Source organism: Megascapheus bottae, chromosome 10, assembly GCF_031878675.1.
Source record: "Megascapheus bottae isolate mThoBot1 chromosome 10, mThoBot2.hap1, whole genome shotgun sequence".
Taxonomy (NCBI): domain Eukaryota; kingdom Metazoa; phylum Chordata; class Mammalia; order Rodentia; family Geomyidae; genus Megascapheus; species Megascapheus bottae.
This window is the reverse complement of record NC_143518.1, coordinates 60,631,508-60,651,934: the sequence shown is the minus strand read 5'-3', so window position 1 is coordinate 60,651,934 and position 20,427 is coordinate 60,631,508. Positions and strand designations below refer to the sequence as shown.

At 48.4% G+C, this 20,427-nt stretch overlaps 1 protein-coding gene across 4 annotated transcripts; it reads left to right on the top strand.

Annotated features, from left to right (window-relative positions):
* The first annotated feature begins 209 nt into the window (after positions 1-209).
* On the top strand, positions 210-19,548 carry Lhx9 (LIM homeobox 9). 4 transcript variants are annotated; one of them, XM_090339966.1, is made up of 6 exons: positions 210-237; positions 5,035-5,153; positions 6,932-7,134; positions 8,350-8,705; positions 14,311-14,513; positions 18,977-19,548. In XM_090339966.1, exons 1-6 carry the CDS (start codon positions 210-212, stop codon positions 19,031-19,033), a joined length of 966 nt encoding a protein of 321 aa, XP_090196092.1. In that variant the 3' UTR covers positions 19,034-19,548. The 4 variants fall into 4 exon arrangements, with proteins under 4 accessions (XP_090196092.1, XP_090196090.1, XP_090196091.1 ...); XM_090339964.1 differs by lacking the exon at positions 18,977-19,548 and adding an exon at positions 15,995-16,318; XM_090339965.1 differs by lacking the exon at positions 210-237 and having other exon boundaries at positions 4,958-5,153.
* The last annotated feature ends 879 nt before the right edge of the window (positions 19,549-20,427 follow it).

Genomic DNA, 20,427 nt, shown 5'->3' with positions numbered 1-20,427 from the left:
TTCCTCGGCCGCGTGCTGGACGACCGGGCGGCCCCGGGGCGACTCCGGAGCCTAGACGAGGGGAGCCGGGGCCTCCCGGGAGGGCGATCGCCGGGGCGCGCCGCGCTCGGGGCGGGGGACCCGGGCCGCACCGCCCGGCCGGCTGACCCCGCTCTCCTCCGGCCAGGGCAGCCCGCCGGGACCGCGGACCGAAGTCGCTTCCTCCGAAGATGCTGAACGGCGCCACCCTGGAGGCAGGTGAGTCGGGGCCCTCGCCTTCGCCCCCCTACCGGGCCCCGTGCGAGCCTGGGGCGCGCGGTTCGAGACGACCCTGCGGGCGCCGCCGGCCGGAAGGCGCCGTCTCCCTTCTGCTTCCCCGCGTGCTGCTTTCCTTTCTTTGAATGTCTGATTTTCCTCAGCTCCGGGCCTGGGTCTCCAGCCAGAGGTCACAGTGGCACTGAACCCCGTTGGCGACCCCCGGGGCGAAGCTTCGGGGGGCGTCGCGTTGCGGAAGCCCGCGGGGAAGACGCCCCTTTTGCACCCTGGAAGGGCTTTCCGGGACATTGGCGTCGCCCCGTTGATCACCGCGGGTGTTCAGTCTTATTCCAGAGCAGCTTTCCTTCCTTTCCGAGCGCGATTTCAGATAGACAATGCCATAAAGGATTCGAAGCTTTATTTGGGGGACACGCGGTGATGGTGGCACAAAGCTGGGGTGCCAGGCTGCGGGGTTCAGAAGCCCCGTTAGAGGGAAAACCAGGGGCCAAGAAAGAGCTAGGTTTGCAGGGCCAAAGCAGTTGCCAAGAGGTTTTGCTGTGGGTTGAGACGGTGTGGCCTGGCGGGGTCCGGTGCGGGGTCCCGGCGCTAGAGAAGAGGCGCGCCCGCCACGCAGCGCCCGCGGGCGGCATCTGTGCGTCGCAGGGTGCGGAAGCTTTGCGAGTCGACATTCGCGGACCCCAGCGCCACCCGCCCCCGGACACCTGCAACCCAGCTTAGCCAGGCCACCGAAGCCATACGCCCAAACAAGCTTCCTTAGGGGGTCCCTCCACACCGACCGCTGGACGCGACTTCCAGAGGCGCTCGCTCCTTCTCAGTCCTTAGCGCTCCTAGAAGAAAGGCAGCCCTTCTTCTTTCAAGCACAAACCAGGGGCTCCGGATCACGGCCTGCAACCTTCAGGTCTCCACACACCTGGAATCACCTGTGCTCTAAAAAGATGCCTCTCCACCATCCTGAAATTCCACCAGTTCCCTGGACAAAGCCAGGCACTCACTTGATCTCTCCCCTCTTCTCTCTAGGGCCTTTTTTTTTTTTTAAACCAAGTCTATACAGGGTCCCTGCCACGACCTCCTTGACCTCTGTGGGGAAACTGTGTTCCGCTGGAGTCTAGTCTCCTGCTTTCTTGAAATAGCTAGCCAGGGTGGGTACTGGGAGGCAGGACAGTTAGGGGTCCATTGTGTGCGTTCAACTGTGATGCTGGGGGACAGCACCAGGCCAGAGATCTGCCCCACAACTCCTAAGGGTGCTTTCAATGTGGACAGGAGGCTTGAGATTCCGTTGTGGATGTGGGCCAGTCTTCCAACCTTCTGCCTGTGCTCACTCACCCCTGAGCCTGCCCCACTGAGTGACAACTTGTTCCCAGTTCCTAACAAATCCAATGCTAACTTTTATAGCAGACACCCTGGGCATTTCTCACAGAGCTGGGGGAAGAAGGGACATTTCCTGCTCTAGCTCTTACTGTGGAGCGCTGGCCCGAGGCAGAGCTTCCGAGATACAGTCGTAGAAGTGTTAGCATCTTTCAAAAGGCACGAGGCAGGGGAAGGGACTTTAAGCAGTCACTGGAAGCTCCTCAGCAAAGAGGTTAGGGCACTCCAGGTCATAGGTCACACTTCTAATGCTTAATGATACTTAGGTCATACACACACACACACACACACAGTTCTTGGGGCACTGTGAGGGAATGCAGGGCTGAGTCTAGTTGCAGGCATTTCTGTAGAGCTAACTAGGACCTCTCAAACCCCAGCTCTCCCTCTCCACACCCAGTGCAGCGTTCTGTAGACTTTCAGCCATTGCTGAGCAATAAGCTTCCTTCCAATTCTCTTCTTTGTAGGAAATAACAAATCCATTGGGGCCCAGGATTAACCTCAATTTTAGAAGAGCACTCAGACCTGCCTTCAGTTTTAAAACTCTGTCCTGCCTGTACCTGATAGATTATAAGTTTAAAAGATGTGTGTGGGGGGAAATGAATGAATGAATGGTTGGAAGGCTTTATAGGACTTCCCTGATGACTCTGTACAAAGTTCTGGCTTTTCCCCAAGTATGGTTAAGCTCTCCTTCAAACAACCTCCCAAGTTCCATCTCTTGTAAGCAAGGAGTGGTGTATTTGAATTCCTCTTTATTATTTTGACTGGGCAGAACCCAATCCAACCCCAAACACCTTTATGAGGGCGGGGGGGGGGGTGGAGATTCAGCAGAGAAACTGCAAAGAGTGAGCTGAGGTTCTTGAGTTTGTGCTTGGTGTTATCTTTCCATTAACGACGCCGTCTTTCATGCAGCTTATCCTCCTTGCCGCGCACTCTGCTCCCCACCTCCCCTCCTCAGTCTCAGTCAGTTTAGCTGTGTTGAGTTTGTGTGAAGGCAGTTCGCCCGGCTCTTTGTGAGAGATCCTGCTGTCTCCGAAAGGGCCCGGGCCTCAACTCTTCCTAGGGGCTATACAAGTGTGCACGTGGCTTTGAAAAGCTCATTGATTTCTATCCAAGAGGGCTAATTACATTACTTACAGTAAATAGCTGCCTTGCCGCCAGGTACCTTAGCCCAAGTGAGGGGTGGGGCTTGTATCCAGCTTCATGCACTTGAACGGCCCTTTTCTTTCCTTTTCTTTCTTTTGCAAGATTTTTTTTTCTTAATGAAGGGTATATGCTGGCCCCCAAAGAACCTTAATAGTATCGGCAAATAGCATATTTGATCTGACAAAAAGGAGGGGGTCTGTGCAGTGGTCTGCTTGGCTTTCATGGAAGAGACAGGTCGAGAGGCCTCAGTGGGCTATTCACTGAGACAGGAAGTTTCGTTTCTGCGCGTTCCCCTCCTTATCCCCAGACTCTTTTTCTGTCCTCCGGTCTTCCTTTCTGTCCTAGGTCCTTCACTCCCCTGGTCTTTCTAGAGTTGGCCACAATTTCACATCGGGCTCCCCCGGGCGGAGGGAAGCGGGTCTGCTTCCCACTGGCTCCTCTAAATCCTCCAGGACGCGTGGAAACCCCGGCCCAGGAGCTCCGGGCAGATGGGCAGGGGGACGAGAGGACCTTGACTGGCCCTGGAGCCAGCCCGGCTTCGTCCTGTGGCCCGGCCTCGTCCGGTGGGGTTAAAGCCTGGCGGGTTCTGGCGGTCACGCCCGGCTTCGGGCCCCCGCGGCTCTGCGAGAATGAGTCCACACCGGAGCCTTGTGGACATTTTTAACGGGGCCGGGGAGGGGCCGCCGCGCGCGGACCGAGCGCCAGGGAACGAGCCCACCTCTCTTGAGGACGGCCTGCCGCCCCTGCCGCTGGGGCCCCCTCTCACAGCCCCCAAAGTGTGCGGGGTGCCCGGACTGACGAGTCCCCCGGCTCGCCCGCCACGGGGCCCAGGCCTCGCCCTGCAAGGGCTGGCGCCAAGCTCGTCCGAGTCCCGAACCCCGGCCCGCGTGGATAAGTTTCCACCGGGACCCCGGCTCTGCCCCGCAGCACCCCCAGACTACAGCTGGGTCGGGGGTGGTGGTCTCGGAGCCCCCACCTCTCGGGCCACGCCAGGTCCTTCATACTTCAATTTTCCACCCCTCCACTCCCCAAATTATGCCTAGAAATAATCCAAGCCCCTAATGTGCTGTGCAGAGGACGCGGCTCCGGGCCAGGTAGCGGCGTGGCGGCGGGGAGCGAGGACGCCGGGTCAGCAGGCTGGGTTTAGAGGGGGAAGAGAGCGTGGACAGGGCCCGCAGGCAGATCTCCACTTCGGGGCAGTGCTTTCGGGTGTCTGTCCTTAGGCTGGGTGTGTGTGTGGGGGGGGGTGACAGGGGAACCGGAAGAAAACCCAAAGTTTGGGGCTGAGCACGTTCTCCGGGGGTGTTGAGTCCGGGTCTGACCATCCACTTGGGTCAAATGGCAGATTGTTTGCCTCCTGCGTCGGGGTGCGGATCTATAAGGTTTTCCCTCCCCCTTACCCCCCCAACCCTGCTGAGAACTCTCCGGAGACGTGTGTGTGTGTGTGTGTGTGTGTGTGTGTATGTATGTGAGTGTGTGCAGGCGCGCACGGTGTGCGGTGGGGAGGGAGGCGCCCCCTCCCCCTGCCTCCCCTCCATCCCCCCCCACCCCTTTGTAATGTTTGTCCCTGCTTGCCCGTCGCCAGGGGGTTGAGAGGAGTATGACAGGTCTTTGTTGTCTGAATAGGAACCCGAGGCCGCTCCGGGGAGAGGACTCCTCCTACTAAATTATCAAAAATGGGCTGGCTTTAGTCTCTGAACAAATTGCAGGCGGCTGGGCCGGAGCAGTCCCAGCCCGCCGCAGGCTCGGGACGCGCCGGCTGCCCGGACCGCCGCGGGAAACGGCGCTGCGTCTCCCTTGGCTTTGTGTCCCCAGCTCTTTTCTTCCTTCCGCAGATCTTGTTTTCATCGCCCCCCCCCCTTCCCCGCCGCCGCCGCCGCCGCCGCCGCCGTCGGGTCCCGTTAGGAACGCGCGCTCCCCACGCGGCCCCACGCCGCGAGGCTCCGCTCCTCGCCGCCCGCGCCTCGGCCCGCGCCTGCCCGCAGTCCCTCCTTAGGGGAAGCGAGGGGCCGGCTTTCTAGTTCTTCCTCTCTCTTCCCCCGTCCCCCCGTTTTTTCTTCGTTTTCTCCTCCCTCTCCGCCGTCTCTCCCTGCTTCCCCGGGCTGTCTCCCATCTCCGGTCCCCCAGCACCTCTGCGCTTCCCCGCGCGGCCCTCGGCCACTCTCCCCGGTCCCCTCCTTCGGATGAGCTGAGCTTCTCCTCCCCGGCGAGTGTTTATGGAAATAGTGGGGTGCCGAGCTGAAGACAACTCGTGTCCTTTCCGCCCCCCAGCCATGCTTTTCCACGGGATCTCCGGAGGCCACATCCAAGGAATCATGGAGGAGATGGAGCGCAGATCCAAGACCGAGGCCCGGCTGGCCAAAGGCGCCCAGCTCAACGGCCGGGACGCGGTAAGGAAGGGCGGGTGGCGCCGGGAGCCGGGAGCCGGGGCTTCCCGCCTGGGCCGGCGGACACGGGGGCTGACGGCTCGGGGGCCCTGACCGACGCAGGCGTGCACGGACCGGGCTGTCCTCGCCCGCGCTGGGGTGACGCGGGGCTTCCCGTGGGGCTGAGCTGTCTGAGCGCCGGGAACCCCGGCTCAGTCCGCGGCGGCAGCGGTTTCGGGGTGGCGGGGGTGTGGGGGAGCGCTAGGCCCTCCTCCGCCCCAAACTTCAGCCTCGGGCGAGATCTGCAGCCCGACCAGGCCGGGCCGGCTCGGCTGGGCGCGCGGGCGCGTGGGTGACTGCAGTCTCTGGGCCCGGAGCAGCCGTCGGACCCCCGCGCCCCGTCCTTGGCGCCCCGCTACGCGGGGATCCGCAGTCCCCGGGCACGTTTAGTTTCTGACCTAGAACTGCCTCGACTTCCCGCCGGGGAGGCGTGTGTGTGCGCTCGTGTGTGTGTGCGTGTGTGTGCGCGCGTGTGTGTGCGCGTGCGGAGGGGGGAATTAAAATGTCAAAATGCCAGGGAGCCGGCTGCAAGGCGAGAACTTTGTAAGTTTAAAACGAAATCCCTAGCTGGCACCGCGGCCGCCGTGCACCGTCCTAAAAGCCGTGTCCTCTTAAAGACACAAACACGCTAGTGCTGGAAGCGCGTCCCGAGCGATCAGCCGCGGGAAGAAAACTCCATAAGGCTCCGAAATCCTTCCCCGCAGCACTGTAGATAGATGGCCTCCGCGTCGCGCCGGGAAGTGCGGTTCAGTCCCCACCGCCCCGGGGGACCGCGGCAGCGGACACGGCCCGAGTGCAGGGTACTGAGATGGCCCCGTGGGTGAACGGATGCCTTTGGACATTTGAACCACGAGCTCGATGAGGAGCTCTAGTCGAAGGAGAGGGGGAAAGCGCCTGCCCACCCCAGCCCAAACCCGGCTCGCCCGGAGGAAAAGGCCCCGCCACTCATTCCTCCCTTTTCGTGGGCCACCACTTAAAAAGGCGGCCACGAGCAGCCCAGCGCTAGGTGACATTTGCCATCCTCGGACCCAGGTGGGAACCGCTCATTTGAGCATCAGACAGATGTTCAGGACAAAGATCTGTGCGTTTGTGTGGGCGCCACGGAAAAGGGACCCGGACCTTGATCCTAGACTTCACGGGGCCCTTTCCGCCCCAACCCGAAGCGGGGCCAGCAGCCCGGACCCGTAGGAGCCTGCCACACTTACCCCTCTCCAGCCCGGCGGGCCCCAGGGCGAGCTCCGGTTCCCTAACGGCCCCAACGCCGTCTGCACGCGCGTGGAGAAATGCCACGGGATGTGGTGTGCGTCCAGAGAGGCCACAAGTCCACATTTCTGTCTGCTTCCCACGAACAGTTCCTCTTGTTTTCTTTTGTGCATGTGATTTTATTTTGGATCTTTCGAAAAGAACCCGCCCCCCTCCCACACCACCACCACCACCACGTTTACCTCACTCTTCTCATTCAGGAACTCATCTGTAACCAAAATTTTCCAGGCGAGATCGGGGTGTGGGGGTGGTGGCTGCGGTGAGTTCAAGTCCACCGGGTCCGCAGGATCCGGACTGGACAGGCAGAAAGAATGGCGCTGGGGCCTGGGGAGCGGGGGTAGGGGGATCAGAGTAGAAACTGCAAATCGTTGTCCCCGGGATTGTCTGGGCAGTGTGGCCCCAGGCGCGAGCCGCGGGGACGGGACTCGCGCGTGGCGGGCGGGCGCGCTCAGCCTCGCCGCCCTGTGCTTGCTTGGCAGGGCATGCCCCCGCTCAGCCCCGAGAAGCCCGCCCTGTGCGCCGGCTGCGGGGGCAAGATCTCCGACCGCTACTACCTGCTGGCAGTGGATAAACAGTGGCACCTGAGGTGCCTGAAGTGCTGTGAATGTAAGCTGGCGCTGGAGTCCGAGCTCACCTGCTTCGCCAAGGACGGCAGCATTTACTGCAAGGAGGATTACTACAGGTACTGAGCCGGGCACGCGTGCCCACGTCCGCGCTCCCCCTTCTGTCTTCCTACATCGAATGTACATGGTGTGTCCCCGCTCTCTGCGCGCGCTCTAGACCTGCAGTCCCTGGAATCTGCGGTGGGGGTGGGCAGCGGGACTCCCAGGGCCTAGAGCAGGGATCAGTGAATGCCATTAATACCATTCGCTCCCCCGGTTCAGAAAACTCGTGGATCGCTTTCCTCTGATCTAGACGGGAACGGTTTATTGTTATTGTTATTACTATTATTTTCCGCTTGCTGCAAACTAGGCAGTTTCCCCATTTTGGAGCCGAACTGGGCGCGTGGTAGTTGGCCTCCTAAATGAGCATGGAAAAGGAATGGAAGCCAGTGCCCCCCACAACGAAGTTTCCGAGCTTCCTCTTCAGCCAGTGAGACCCGAGCTAGACAGCCAGACGAGCGCAAAGCGCGCCGGCTGATCCTTATGAATCTCCGCACTGGGGATGATAAGAGAATGCACGAGTGACTTAGCTGTGTTCTTAGAACGAACAAGGGAAGTAATTTCAAAACAACATTTCCTTCATAAAAGTTACATTTCTGGGGTGTTTTCAAACTTGTGCCCGCAGCAATCATCTCTCCGCTGTTCACGGAGTGTTTTGTCACTCAGAGAGAAAGCAATTCACTGGGCATGGTGAATTCTTGTTCCTTCTTTCCATAGCATTCTGCATTTGTGCTTTTCTTTTTCTGTTACTGTAGCTTGAACTCAGGGCCTGGGTGTTGCCCCTTAGCTTTATTCACTCAAGGCTGGCACTCTACCAGCGGAGCCACATCTCCATTTCTGGCTCTTTGGTGACTAGTTAACTGGAGATAAGAGCTTCAAGGACTTTCCTGCCCGGGCTGACTTCGAACCTCAGTACACAGAGCTCAGGCTCCTGAGTAGCCAGGATGACAGGCGTGAGCCACCTAAGGGCCTGGCTTGTTTGTGTGAAAAGCCTCGCTTTGCAGCGAAAGAAGATACAGGGTTGGCTCTCCGTTCGTCCAGCTTTAACGGAGGAGGGATGGTTGTCCTGGCACAGCCATGAGCGAATAAAGCGGGTGTCCGAAGTGGGGCCAGGTGCCTGCTGCCCTGCGGGCCTGCGCAGCCTTTGGTGACTGCCAGGCAGTCTCGGGTGCTGGGGGTACTGGATGGTCCTTCCTGGCGTCAAGCAGCGCCCTGACTCTCCCGTTTGCTTCCAGAAGGTTCTCTGTGCAGAGATGTGCCCGCTGCCACCTTGGCATTTCTGCCTCGGAGATGGTCATGCGCGCCCGAGACTCGGTCTACCACTTAAGCTGCTTCACCTGCACCACCTGCAACAAGACGCTGACCACGGGCGACCATTTCGGCATGAAGGACAGCCTGGTGTACTGCCGCGCCCACTTCGAGACCCTCTTGCAGGGCGATTACCCGCCGCAGCTGAGCTACACGGAGCTGGCGGCCAAGAGCGGCGGCCTGGCCCTGCCCTACTTCAACGGCACGGGCACCGTGCAGAAGGGGCGGCCTCGGAAGAGGAAGAGCCCGGCGCTGGGGGTGGACATCGTCAACTACACCTCAGGTGGGACCCGGCCCCTCTCCCGCCCCCAGCGGCCCAGCTCCCCAGCCCCCGGGGGTCTCAGAGCCAGGCGAAAGAGGGGGCTTAGCTCTCCACTGTCTGCTCCCCCTCCGAGGCTGCAGGGAGAGGAAAGGGGAGGGGGCAGGGGAGGGAAAGAGGGAAGAAGGCAAGAGGGAGGGGGCAGTACTTGCTGCTTGCGTGGTGAAAACAAAAAGCCCCCCCCCATCCATATAAACCAGGGTGTCTTCTCCACCCAACAGAGCCAGATCGGTGTCGCCTATTAGTTAATGAGCTCCTTGGTTTCTGACTCCCAATTACAGCAAAACAGCCCTAGGGACAATTCCTTTTGTGGAAACCAAATTACAGATCCTAGAAGAGGCCTCAAAACAAAACAAAACAAAACAACAACAACAAAAATCCCAACCCACAAAACTTCAGAGCCCAACCCATCTGTCTAGAGCAGCAGAGGCGGACTCCAGCTCAGCCAAGCTCCTCAGCAACACAATTGACAAGAGGGTTGTAAAGCAGAATTCCCCACAGCCTTGGGGATGGAAATCTCCCTCCTTTCCTTACCGGATCAAGGGATCTACCATCCCTTGAAAGGACCCCCTTCAGGCAGACCCACTGGTGGGGCTTAGGGGTGTCTCTCAAACAAAAACATGGCAAGAGGCTAAGCAACACTGTCTTCCTTGCTTTGGGAGACACTCGCCTCTTTTATCCTTGTCTGGAGCCTGTGTCCATTGCTCACCCCACCCCCCCAACCACCAAGAGGCCCAGCGGCTCTGCAGACCATAACCTTACATTATGTAAGTAGGACATTACATAATGGGGTGGATGGAAGTTCTGGGGAGCTCCAGCCGCTGGGAAAAGAAAGAAGGTCCCAGCTAACTTTTTCCCAGTGTAAGAGCCTTGCAGCTTCTTGTTCTTTTTGGGCCCAGACCTGTCCTGGGGGGATCCTCAGCAAGTAGGACCTCATCGTTCTTGGGACAACTACATTTGCATGATCATGAACACACAACTAGCCTGCAAAGTGTAGGTGCCCATTGCACACAGCATGCCTATTTCTCTCTTCCACTTCTCATGCCTGCCTGGGATGGTGAGGTTGGGACAGGGATTCAGTTAACTGACTTGCCTGAAGGCCCCCAGACAGAATGTAAGCAGGGTGCTGGCTGTCTCCCTGGCCTCTGCAGCATCCTTTCCCGGGATTGCCTTTCTCACTAAAGACCACAAAGCCCTTCTGGTTGGGCCACAGCAGGAGAGGAGTTCTAGTGGGTTCAAGCTAGGGCAAGTGGATCAAGACAATAGGCAACCCACTGCATCCAGGCTCTGGTGTAGGTGTGAGGATAGCTGGAAGCCCAGATTTTTGCCAATTCAGGACAGCCACCGTGGCTCTCGCTTCCCTTTTCCCCTGCACGGGGTAGTAGCATTTGTTATGGGGTACTTTGCCTAGTGCCTCAGTTGTATTCCTTAACATGTGGTCCCTGCAGCAGAAAAGGCAGGACACCAATTGTTCTTTAGTGATAGAAGGTATGTTAGAATGTGGACCCACTCACCAGGATCTTAATGAGAGAGAGGGAGGAGGTATAACTGGGCTGGGAATGGAGGAGATGCCCTCTGGAAAACAGACTCAATTTGCCAGATAAGTCAAGAAGAAGTGTGGAGATTTCTAGGTAAACTACTAGCAAGCCAGGCTTTCCGCATGTTTGTTTAATCTAATTAGCTAAATTTGATTTTGCCCTAGATCTTTATGTTAGAAAGTTCCCGGGAGCTCTAAGAATAGTAAGTGCAGTTTCTCTTCTCTGAAGAGAATTAGAGCACATATTTATTTCCTAGAAAGGATGAAAATCTCCTCTGGAGATACTTGGACTTTAAGTTTGTAAGTTAGTCGTGAAGAACAAGTCTTGATCTTAAAAGAAAGAGAAGTGGCTAACTTCTTTCAAACCTTCTCCCTTGCCCCTCTCCCCTAACACCCCTTCTTTCCAGGCTTTTCTCTCAGATAGGAGGAAAATACATATATATATATATATATATATGGAGAGTAACATTAATAGGAACCAAAATATAATTTACCCAGTGGTATTTTTAAGAATGTACATGCAAAAGCATATTTATGATTCAAAGACAGCTAGAGAAGATGTATACGTGGCCAGGGACTGTTATGGCTTAATACAAGACAAATGTAGTGATACATTTTCTGATTTAGTTTGTACCTCTGTGTAAATTAATCTTCCAGATATTTTAGAGACATGGGAAATCTGAAATACTAGATTAAAATAAAGCCTTCCAGAGCTGAGAAGATTTAGCTTAGGATACACCAGTCCTACCTGAATAATTTATTATTAACTAAAGAGACATTATTCATTAATTATTATTATTTTCCATTTCTTAATATCTCCTTTCCTTAGATTCTTTTTTTTTTCCCTCCCCCAAAACTTCTGAGACCTTTGGTTGTTAAAATAAATTGGCCTGGCACTGCCCCCTAGTGGTCTCTGAGGTGACAGTTAATACTCAGAAGGTTTATAAACCTTTAAAGTAAGTGACAGTCTCTTAGTGACTGAAAACAAATTATACAGATCTTCTCATAAACTTTAATGATGGCAGATGTATACTTATAGGTGAATATGTAGAGCAATTTTTTTCATGGGAAGATAGAACTTAGAAATAGATGGTGGGAGTGGGGTGGGAAAGACCTGTACTTTGCAAGTGTATATGACGCATTGCATTAATTCAGGCAGCATGGAATAATGAACTGGCTTACTCTGAGGAAGAAATAGGTTCTCCATTAAGTTGCATGATACTAGTGCTAACATAGCCTCGTGGAAACCATATATAGCAACATTTATTTAATAAAGGCATTCTATCTTATCCCACACCAAACTGTGTAATCTCATGTGAAGACAAACCCTGGCAATTGTGTTTAATATACTAAAACGTTCTGCTGAGTTTTAAAAACGGCAATCGTGGGCAAGGGAACAGATTCAGGAAATCAATTACATCAAATCTTACTGTGGATTTTTTAAAGATGGGATTCATTGTAAAGACTAATGATTATACGGCAAAGTTGGGAGCCATATTTCTTTCCGAGCAATTCTACCATGGGAAGGGCGGAGGAGGAGGAATGAACAAAGGCAGAATTTAAACATCAAGCTAAGGCTTCTCTCCCAAGTGTGGCATTCAATCTGATGTGCTGTGTGGGAAAAATTTCTCACATATGATAGAAACGAGATCTCACTTGAAGAAGACCCCAGTGCCGGGCACATGGTTCTTGAACCCTTTCTTTGTGGGCACATGGGTAATCTGGTTGTGAAATATGGCTCCGTTTATTGGATGTAAGTAGAGTTTCATAGCCAGCCAGGAGATGAGGTCTTGCCCATTTCAGACTATAGAAGTGCAATTCTGCAGACTGTTTGAACTTGACCTAGTTCCATTGAGTGGAAATAGGATAAAATGTAAAGTGTATTCTCCCGGTTAGCTCTGGAAATCCATTACTGTTCTGGTGGGTTTACAGACACTGAGGTCTAGTGCTTGAATGCAGGTAACTGGCTTATTTTCAATGACAAGTGATTTGATTTTTGCACGAATAATTACTTGAAATTGTGTTGGTGAATAGACTTTAAAATCTTGATTGAAAAACATGGTGCAAATGGCTCATGACTTTAATTCTAGTTACTCAGGAGATCAAGATTTGTTGAGACAGACTTGAAAACAGTCCAGACAGTAAGTTCTGTGAGATTCTTATCTCTAATTAACCGGCAAAAAGCTGGAAGTGGAGCTGTGGTTCAAGTGACTGAGTATAGGCCTTGAGTCACAGAGCTCAGGGACATGTACACAGGCCCTGGGTACATGCAAACATGCATGCATGTACATACATACACATACAATCTTGATTGAATATTTGTTGAGTTCTGTTTTTCTGCTTGACTCATGAGAGCCAAAGGAAAAGGAGATATATCCTTTTATGAACCCTTTTGCATCAAAGAACTTATCACCTGCTCTTTTGCCAAATATGTGTCATCTTCCTATATCTGAGTGTGAATACATATATATGTGTGTGTGTATGTATGTTTTAGACATGAGTTCATGCTTAGTTTTATTAAGGAGATTTTCTAATTAAATGAGTTTCATGTGAAGTTGATCTTTTGGTTGATGACTGCAAAACTTATATAATATTTGCTGAACATATATACAATGTATCTACTGAATATATAATAGGCCTCTATGTCTCTATATATCTATATACTTAATTGCTGAATAGTCCACAAAAATGATTCTAATCAGAGGACAGCAGGCACAAAACATTTTTTTAAAAAGAGGATGGAAGTGATATTCAAAGATGCTCCACTTCTCTTCAGAGTCATGTTTTCCTTGCTGAGTGATATGATCCAGCTGATTTTAAGAAATATAGGAAATCACAGTATGATCATATATAATGTGTGTCAGATACACAGTGAAAGGGTTTCGAAATGGATAGGGCCTTGAGTTGGTCAAGCTGGCAGCTCTATAAATATTTAGCTGAGTGTTTTCACTTGGTAGTTGTGTTTCCTGTGAAGAGATACGAGGTGCTGAGAAATCACCTTTTCAATGTGCAGCTTTCCATCCTGGAAAGGAAGACTTTGTAGCTGGGCTCAAAGCTGACTTATTTTGCCCTTGGTGCCAAGGAAGCCTTCAGAGGAGGAGAGAGGCTGCTGCATTCTCTCTGTAACAGCAGTCCGTGACACAGCTGGCTTCCTATCCCCTCAAATCCAGAGCAGCAGGGACTAAGATGTGAGCTTGGAAGTAAGGACTCTCACCCTCTAAGCTGAGGGGAGGGCTTCAGGTGTGGAGCCTATTAAGAGGGGGGGTGGGCTGGGTTCATCCTCTCCCCAAAATATTGCTTCGAATAACTCCAGAGGAAAAACACTCTCTTCCTCACATAGCCAATGCTGATGAATCATAGGAGGAAAGACTCAGAAATAATATTCTTATGATTGCATAGGACTTGCATATTTAAAGAAATATTTATTTTTCGAATGCTTCTACCTTTCCAAGATATTTTCTTTTTCCTGATGGAGAAAGTTCTAGGAAGATGAGGAAATGTTAAAAGTCAGTAGTGATTTAGGCCCTTTCTTCGCTGGTGGGCCCGCAGGGTGTATGCCTCGTGATAAACACACACAGGAAGACGGAGTCCTGTCCTGATAGACAGGAAGGCTCGCCTCTCACTTCCACTCTTGGGGGCTCTCTCTCTCTTTCATAGCCACTGGTTTAGCTTCCCTGTTACTAAACCCAGGAGAAGATGCATCTGGCATATTTCAGTGGTATGGAAAGGGGTGATGTCCACCTTTGCAGACTGGTTTGGTTGACTGGCAATTTACCTGTCTAGATGATAGTTCCTCATCGGATTGACTGCTCTTTCTCTGTGTCTTCATTATCATGAGCAGCTTTCCACAGCCAGCCTGTAGGAGTTTTCACTACGCAGGTCTTTGTGTATTCTTGGCTTTTTTTTTTTTTTTTTTTTTTTGGTGGGAGACCAGGACTCGAACTTGGTATCTGACTCTTTATGCTCCTAGGCAGGCGCTTGACCACCTGAGCCAGGCCTCTGACCTCTGATTGTGCCCTTTTACTGCAACAGGTTGTAATGAGAACGAGGCGGACCACCTGGACCGGGACCAGCAGCCTTACCCCCCCTCGCAGAAGACCAAGCGCATGCGCACCTCCTTCAAGCACCACCAGCTGCGGACCATGAAATCCTACTTTGCCATCAACCACAACCCAGACGCCAAGGACCTCAAGCAGCTTGCTCAGAAAACAGGCTTGACCAAAAGAGTTTTGCAGGTAAGATGCTTCCGTCATTGGCTGTGTGTGAACTTCCCTGCCTGGTGCCATTGCGCAGACCTCCTCCCTGGTTAGTGGTTCTGCTTCGGATTAGTTTGTCCTAGTTGTCTCCTTACAGGATGCACTGAGATCTTGTAGGGGCTCCAGAGAGGGCAGGTACCCCCCCACCCCCCAAAAAAAGAGAGCCTGGTTTTTACATTTTATTTTCTATGAATTTTAAGATGCAGCCACCTTCTCCCTATAGATGGGGATAAGGGTCTCTCTCCCCAGCCAGCATGGGGTGGGGGGAGCGGTCTACTGCTGTGCAAATGCCAGTGATATTATTGGCATAGCCATGGTTCTAGAGATTGCCATTCCCACTGGATTCTGGGCACCTCTTGGTGAGGGAGCTACTGGTCCTGTCCCCATGAATGCCACTCGTTCAGGTGACATGACCAAGCAAATTCAAGGTGGATCTTTTTGTTTTCTATTCCTCAACTCCTGAAAATCAATTATCATTAGTGGCTCAGTGACCAATGGGAGCACATATTTTCCTCACTTAAACAAACCATAGTTAAAAACCAGGTGCTAATTCTGCTGTCCAGGTAAAGTCACCATGGTAAGACTGTGACTATACAATTATAATGGGTGAGCTCCTTAGTGATAATAGAAAGCACAAACAATTTTACTGTAGCTGGGTACTGGTGGCTCATGCCTGAAATCCCAGCTACTCAGGTGGCCAAGATTGGGTGATTCTGATTTGAAGCCAGCTCAGACAGTCCATGAGATTCTTAACTCCAGTAGCTAACAAAATGCTGAAAGTGGAGTTGTGGCTCAAGTGTTAGAACTCTGGCCTTGAGTCAGACAGCTACAGGATAATATGCTGCAGGGCCCGAGTTCAAGTCCCAGTAATCACACACACACACACACACACACACACACACACACACACACACACACACACACACACACACTTTTGTATGATGTTGGGTTCACCCTGTTTGGGCCCCCAGAAGTTTTTCTTTCTTTCTTCCGCTGTGTGAAGAGTATTTATTGTTAGACTCGGGTACAGCACAATCTCTGTGATGCCCACTTCACCGAAGTGGTTCTGCATTTGAGATACTTGTAGTGGGTCCTGCTTTGCCCGAATCATAAAAAGCAGCATGGAGGAATAAGTAAGGTTAGCTCGCCCTACCCCCGTCTCTGTGTGTCTCCTTCCAGTCTCCTAAGTTTTTCACCTGAACTTGTTAATGCTGGGCATTAGAATATGTATATAATTGATCAAGAAAAAAAATCTGTAGTATTACTTCCATTTCTTTGTTTTAAATGAGAGAGAAAACCTTTCTTTTCCCAAGGGGAAAAAGATATGTTTAGAAAGAGGAGGAATATATCATTTGAAAAACAGTAGGAAAGAAAAAAAAAAGGAAGACAGAAAATTCTTTAAAAAAAAAAGAAAAGAAAAAGAAAAATTGGTAAAGAAATCCACTGGGATTGGTTTGCAGGTTTGGTTCCAAAACGCACGAGCCAAATTCAGAAGGAACCTTTTGCGGCAGGAGAATGGGGGTGTCGATAAAGCCGATGGCTCCTCTCTTCCGGCCCCGCCCTCGGCGGACAGCGGCGGTCTCACTCCACCGGGCACAGCGACCACTTTAACAGACCTGACTAACCCCACCCTAACTGTAGTGACAGCCGTGACCTCTTCCCTGGACAGCCACCAGCCGGGGAGCCCCCCACAAACTACCTTAACCAACCTCTTCTAACATGGCTTTGCTTTCCTCTCCTTACTATTATTATTCTAATTATTCTAATTATTATTATTATTTTATTACAAGACTTATCCCCCCTTCTCATCCATAAGACATTGGGGGGAATATAAATGACAGCTCAGTGTGTAGCATCTACAGCCACGTGGTAATGAGTTTACAGTGTGGTCTCCTTTAGAGGAACATAGATTGTCTACTTGACTTGTTTTCTTTCTTTTCCTTTTTTTTTTTTAAACAACAAAAAAATTAGATCTTTCAATCCGTAAGGGAAGTTTTTAATCATTCTAATATAAGTGCCTCTTAAAATTGTATGTTACTTATTTCCAGAGTCTCAAAGGCAAGAAAAAAAAAGAGTGGTTATTATAATGGGTGATTAATAATATTTCTGCTTAAATGATTAGGTGAATAATGAACTGGAAAATTAATTCGTCATTCTTTTTTGACCTTAAAATTATAAGTGATGATTAAATTTTGAAAATTGCACACTTAAGAGAATTTAAACTGAAAAAGAATACAATGCTATTTTTCACCTGAACTGTTGATTCAATGAGGAATGTGATTAAATTAAAGTACTACTAATAGCAACTTTTAATAGTTATGAATAGTTGGGTAGGTAATCTTTTCCTAGGAATGGACAGTTCATTAAACTTTGGACTTTGCTATTTGGTTTTCAGCTTTAAAAAAAAAAACGTTTAAACTCCCTGCATGGTTATCAAAATGTCACCTAGAATTTGAAATTTTACTTTTTTGACCTTTTTATGCTAAACAAAAACTAAAACAACCCCAAAACCCAGTTCTGAGACCATTCTTTCTACTTTACCTTCCCCCCCACCCCGACCCCGGGAAAATGGAAATAAGCAAAATATAATTTTTTAAGATGTCAAAATTGGTAAAAATATTTAATTAGCAGAGCTATTAATTGGCTTTGGTTGGCTTCAGCTGTTCCATAATATTGTAACTGGCATTCTATTTATATGAATAATGTGTCCCCCTCCCAAATAGACCCAGTAAGGTAATATCAACAAAAAGAATATCTTGGTTTTGCTTTACTTCATTTTATTTTGGCACAGGTTGATTTATGTACCAAAAAACACAAAAGCATCTCTGACATTGAGATTTTGAAGGTATGAATCTTCAAGTAGATTAAACTCAGAGCCTCGTGGATGCTGATCTGAATATATTTCCTAGTTTACAGTAGCATTTTTTTCCCTTTTAATTTAAGGTAAAATCTTAATGGTCTGGGCAGTGGTGAATGTTCAACTCTATGCTTCTGTTGTAGTTAAATAACAATTAGATTGTGGATTTCCTAAGATAATTTAAAATAAAAAAAGAAGTCAAGATATATGTCTTGCTTTAGTGGATTGTTAAGAATAACTTTGCACAAATTCTCCACTTTATGTTGGACCCCTTAAATCTGCTCTGGTGGTCTAAGTGGCTATTTATTAGATTTTAAAGGTGTCCTTCTGGTTGTATAAATGTGTGGTTACATACTGACAGTTCACTGCCCACTTTAAAGTGCATTATTGTAACTTTTGCTCAGGGTCTTTAGAAAATTAGCACAGAAAGTAGCTTATTTTTTAAAAAAAAATAAAGAGGATGGAAGATAAGTTAACACTGTAACAGAAGAAAGGTGTGATTGCCATTATATATTTAGCAAGTGTGGTTATCATCTTATATGGAGCTTAAATCTTGACTTTTCATATTTCTATTACATTTTGGGCATTTACCCACTAACCAGACCAAACAACTTGGTAAGGCTGAGATCTTATGAACACACTTTACAGGTAAATTATTGATACTTGGAAATTTTGTTCTTTGACAGAACAATCTATGGTACTCGAGATCTACTTTATTAAGTAGACTATAACTCAGTTCTCATATGTGCCTTATAATCTAACTTGGGAGTAAGTTTGTGAAAAATCAGGATCTATGTGTTGTTTGTTAAATTAACTGTTTTAAGCCCTTTTGACACCTCTCTAGTTTTGTACTGTTTTACCTCTTATTTCTGAAACCCTTTTTATGGTGTATCCTGTTAGAGGGGACAAACATGTCATAGAAAGCAGTTGTGCACTCTTTCAAATATAGTTGATAAATTCAATAATCTTATATATTGAGCTTCGTGTTTATAGTACAGTAAGTGGTCTAGCAAAAATTGTCCATGTTTCTTTGTTTATTGATAAAATTGCATTGTATAGAAACTATTGCCCCTAAATATTTATGGACCAAACAATTGTGATATATCCTATTAAATTTGTGTGAATAAACCATTTTGAATCTAAGGAGTTTTATTTCCCATCAGTTTTATTGAAGTTTTACCTGTACTAGTGTGTTTTCAATACCTATGTGTCTAAGCTATGAAAATGGTAGTGCAATTAGAAAAATATTCAAACATACAAAGAGACGTTAGATTTTCAAAACCTCTGACCCATAAATGCACACACCATTGCATATGCAAGTGTAATTCCATCTCGAAATTACCTTTAAATATGTTTGCTTCTAATAGAAGTAATGCCCCACTGATTTACATCCATTCAATTTTTAGAATAAAAAGATCAACTAGCAGATAAAGTAATTGCATGAAAAGAAGCCTTAAATATGATTAAGATTTAATGTCAGGTCTATTGAGCACAAATGGATATTTGTAAATCTAAATAGAAATTGAAGACCCCTACAAGCCAAGTTGCTCTGTAGTTAATAAATTGTCACTATGATTTCTTTCAGGGAGAACAAATCTTGGGGCATTACAGCCAAACATCCCGACGTTTGAAAATTCCCTAAAGTATTAAAAGAAGGGGAAAAGTTTGATCGGAAATCCACTGCAGTGAAGACAAAGACACTATTAGGTTATTATAATCATACATTTAAAAATTTATTGAGCCAAAAGAGAGAGAGAAACACACATACACAGAGAATGAGACTTAAATGTCATCTATTGAATGTTAACAAACTTTCTGTTCTTTATGATGTCTGAGACAATTGAAGGCTTAAATTATGTGGTTTAAACAAAGGATTAGATAAACCATGTATAAAACCAGAGCAACCTGGCAGTAATATACCCACCCCATATTTGGAGAACACTATTATTAAAAAAAAATCCCACACATTTGTCAAGCACAATAGTTGTAAAATAAAGTTCACAAGCACTCATCCCACATGCTTGCTAATGTGTATTAGTCCTATCTGTTAATGGCATTTTCCACTTGTAAATTCAAAGAGAAGCTATCACTCATTTAAGAAGATAGAGTTCAAAACCCAGTAATTTTAGTATTATTGTCTACTATTTCCTTTGGAAACAGAAGCCTCTGCATGAACTTTTACATCTGTCACTTCTAGTGTACATCTCTGTAATGATGGCTAATCTTTGCTGTTTCTTGTATAAAAAATAGCTTTCATTAATAAACATTTGATTTGATGCAAACATAGTTAGCTTTATGTTAAACACACATGGTTGAAGTTAATTTTGAACGCTGTCTTAAAGAGACAGCATAGTATATTTACAACTTGTTATGCTTAAGAACAAAACAAACCTCCAACGACATAATGAGGTTAATCTTGATTAGTCTAGGGTGCAGTTACTTTCTTGGTTTTACAGTTCCTCATGACTTATTTTCATTTGTTGTATTCAATTTACACATATTTAAAAAAATCACAGGTAAACTCAAATTACATAAAAGGAAACCTCAGAATAAATTACTGTGTAAAACTTTAGCAGCTTTTTTTAGATTATTTAGGGTAAAATTTATAGACCCTCAATGAGTTTACATATTCACTATGCAATGAGAAAATTTATTGACTATACAAATATATTCTGCACTATGAAAAGGTCCAATCTTTGTGTCGTTCAAGTTACTGACAATATTACAAAGGAAGAAGCGAAAAGAAAAACAAATATTTAGGAATAAGACTTTTTTGTTTGTTAATTGTTTAAGGGAATACTTGAAGAAAAACTTTAAAAAACTCTTCATATTTAGCTGTGTATCCAAAGCATATGTTAAACAAATTAACATATACTTTCCAGAAAATTTTTCATTATGATGATGAAATTTTTTATTATATACAAACCCTATGTAAATGATGTAAGTTTATGAATGACAGACATTAAATATTTCCCTTGTGTATATGCTCAGATTTTTGAATGTTTTCTTCAATGCTTTAATTTTCTGATTACTAAA

Bases quoted from the DNA above. Each gene is read 5' to 3' on its own strand.
- Lhx9 (XM_090339963.1), top strand. From the start codon at position 4,980: ATGGAAATAGTGGGGTGCCGAGCTGAAGACAACTCGTGTCCTTTCCGC. The intron at 5,154-6,931 runs GTAAGGAAGGGC...CTTGCTTGGCAG, and splicing joins AGCTCAACGGCCGGGACGCG to GGCATGCCCCCGCTCAGCCC. The intron at 14,514-15,994 runs GTAAGATGCTTC...ATTGGTTTGCAG, and splicing joins TGACCAAAAGAGTTTTGCAG to GTTTGGTTCCAAAACGCACG.